At 36.4% G+C, this 806-nt stretch overlaps 1 protein-coding gene across 2 annotated transcripts in view; it reads left to right on the top strand.

Moving 5' to 3' along the window:
- Window positions 1-806, top strand: part of LOC119585631 (TBC1 domain family member 25-like) — a gene marked incomplete at its 3' end in the record, with an annotated part of 14,981 nt that overhangs the window by 7,231 nt on the left and 6,944 nt on the right. For both annotated transcript variants that reach the window (XM_037934301.1, XM_037934299.1), the window contains 1 exon segment: window positions 228-381. In XM_037934301.1, the coding sequence (XP_037790229.1) occupies window positions 228-381 (154 nt within the window).

Genomic DNA, 806 nt, shown 5'->3' with positions numbered 1-806 from the left:
GTATCAGATTTTGCTAATTGTAGAAGGAACTGAGTACCAGTATTATTGATTTTCTTTTAGTTGCATAAGATTGAATAAGTCAGATTTTGACTTATCTTTGAAGTCTTGATTATCAAACTATTTTGCTGCTGTTGAGTTTAAGTGGTAATCACGGGAGTATAACTAAGAAGAAAGATGTTTTTGCATTCTTACTCTGTGTGACTTATTTCTTCCTTTTTATGCAACAGGTCTTCAGACCCTTACCTTTTGGTGAAGGTGGAAATCTTATCCTCAAATGGCACTTGGGACGCTGTGACCAACATGGACATTCCAAAGCTCTCCCTACCAGATCTTCCTCGAAATAATTATTCTACCAAGCTCCCAGGATTGTTTAAAGAAAAGGTATGTTTCACTCTCACCTTTTCATTTTGTATGAATATGCCTTTAGGAAATTTTTAATCATTTAAAGAAAGGGTTCTAAGAGCAAAAAATTAAGGAAAGATAGTAAGTGCTATGTTTCAGTGAGGAATAAAGAAAAAAAGTGAGGGGAGAGTTAGGTCAGTCAGTATTTATAAGAATATTGGTCTGCTGGTGGATGCTTTCTTACGGATCAAACTAAGCGGTGGGCTTCATATAGAAGTCTTACTTAATCCCCTTGCTTCAAAGAGCCGCAGTCAATGCCCAGCAGGCAGACGATGAAAGGCCATGTCTGTACAAATTGAATGTTGCACGGTCAAAGATCAGCCAGTAAATCAGAAAATTAGAATTTATTTACAAGTTGCAATAACAAAAGTTTTTGCAATTTTGGAGGTTTGGAAAGGGAATAC

Source organism: Penaeus monodon, chromosome 20 (genome assembly GCF_015228065.2).
Source record: "Penaeus monodon isolate SGIC_2016 chromosome 20, NSTDA_Pmon_1, whole genome shotgun sequence".
Taxonomy (NCBI): domain Eukaryota; kingdom Metazoa; phylum Arthropoda; class Malacostraca; order Decapoda; family Penaeidae; genus Penaeus; species Penaeus monodon.
This window is presented reverse-complemented; position numbering and strand designations above follow the sequence as displayed.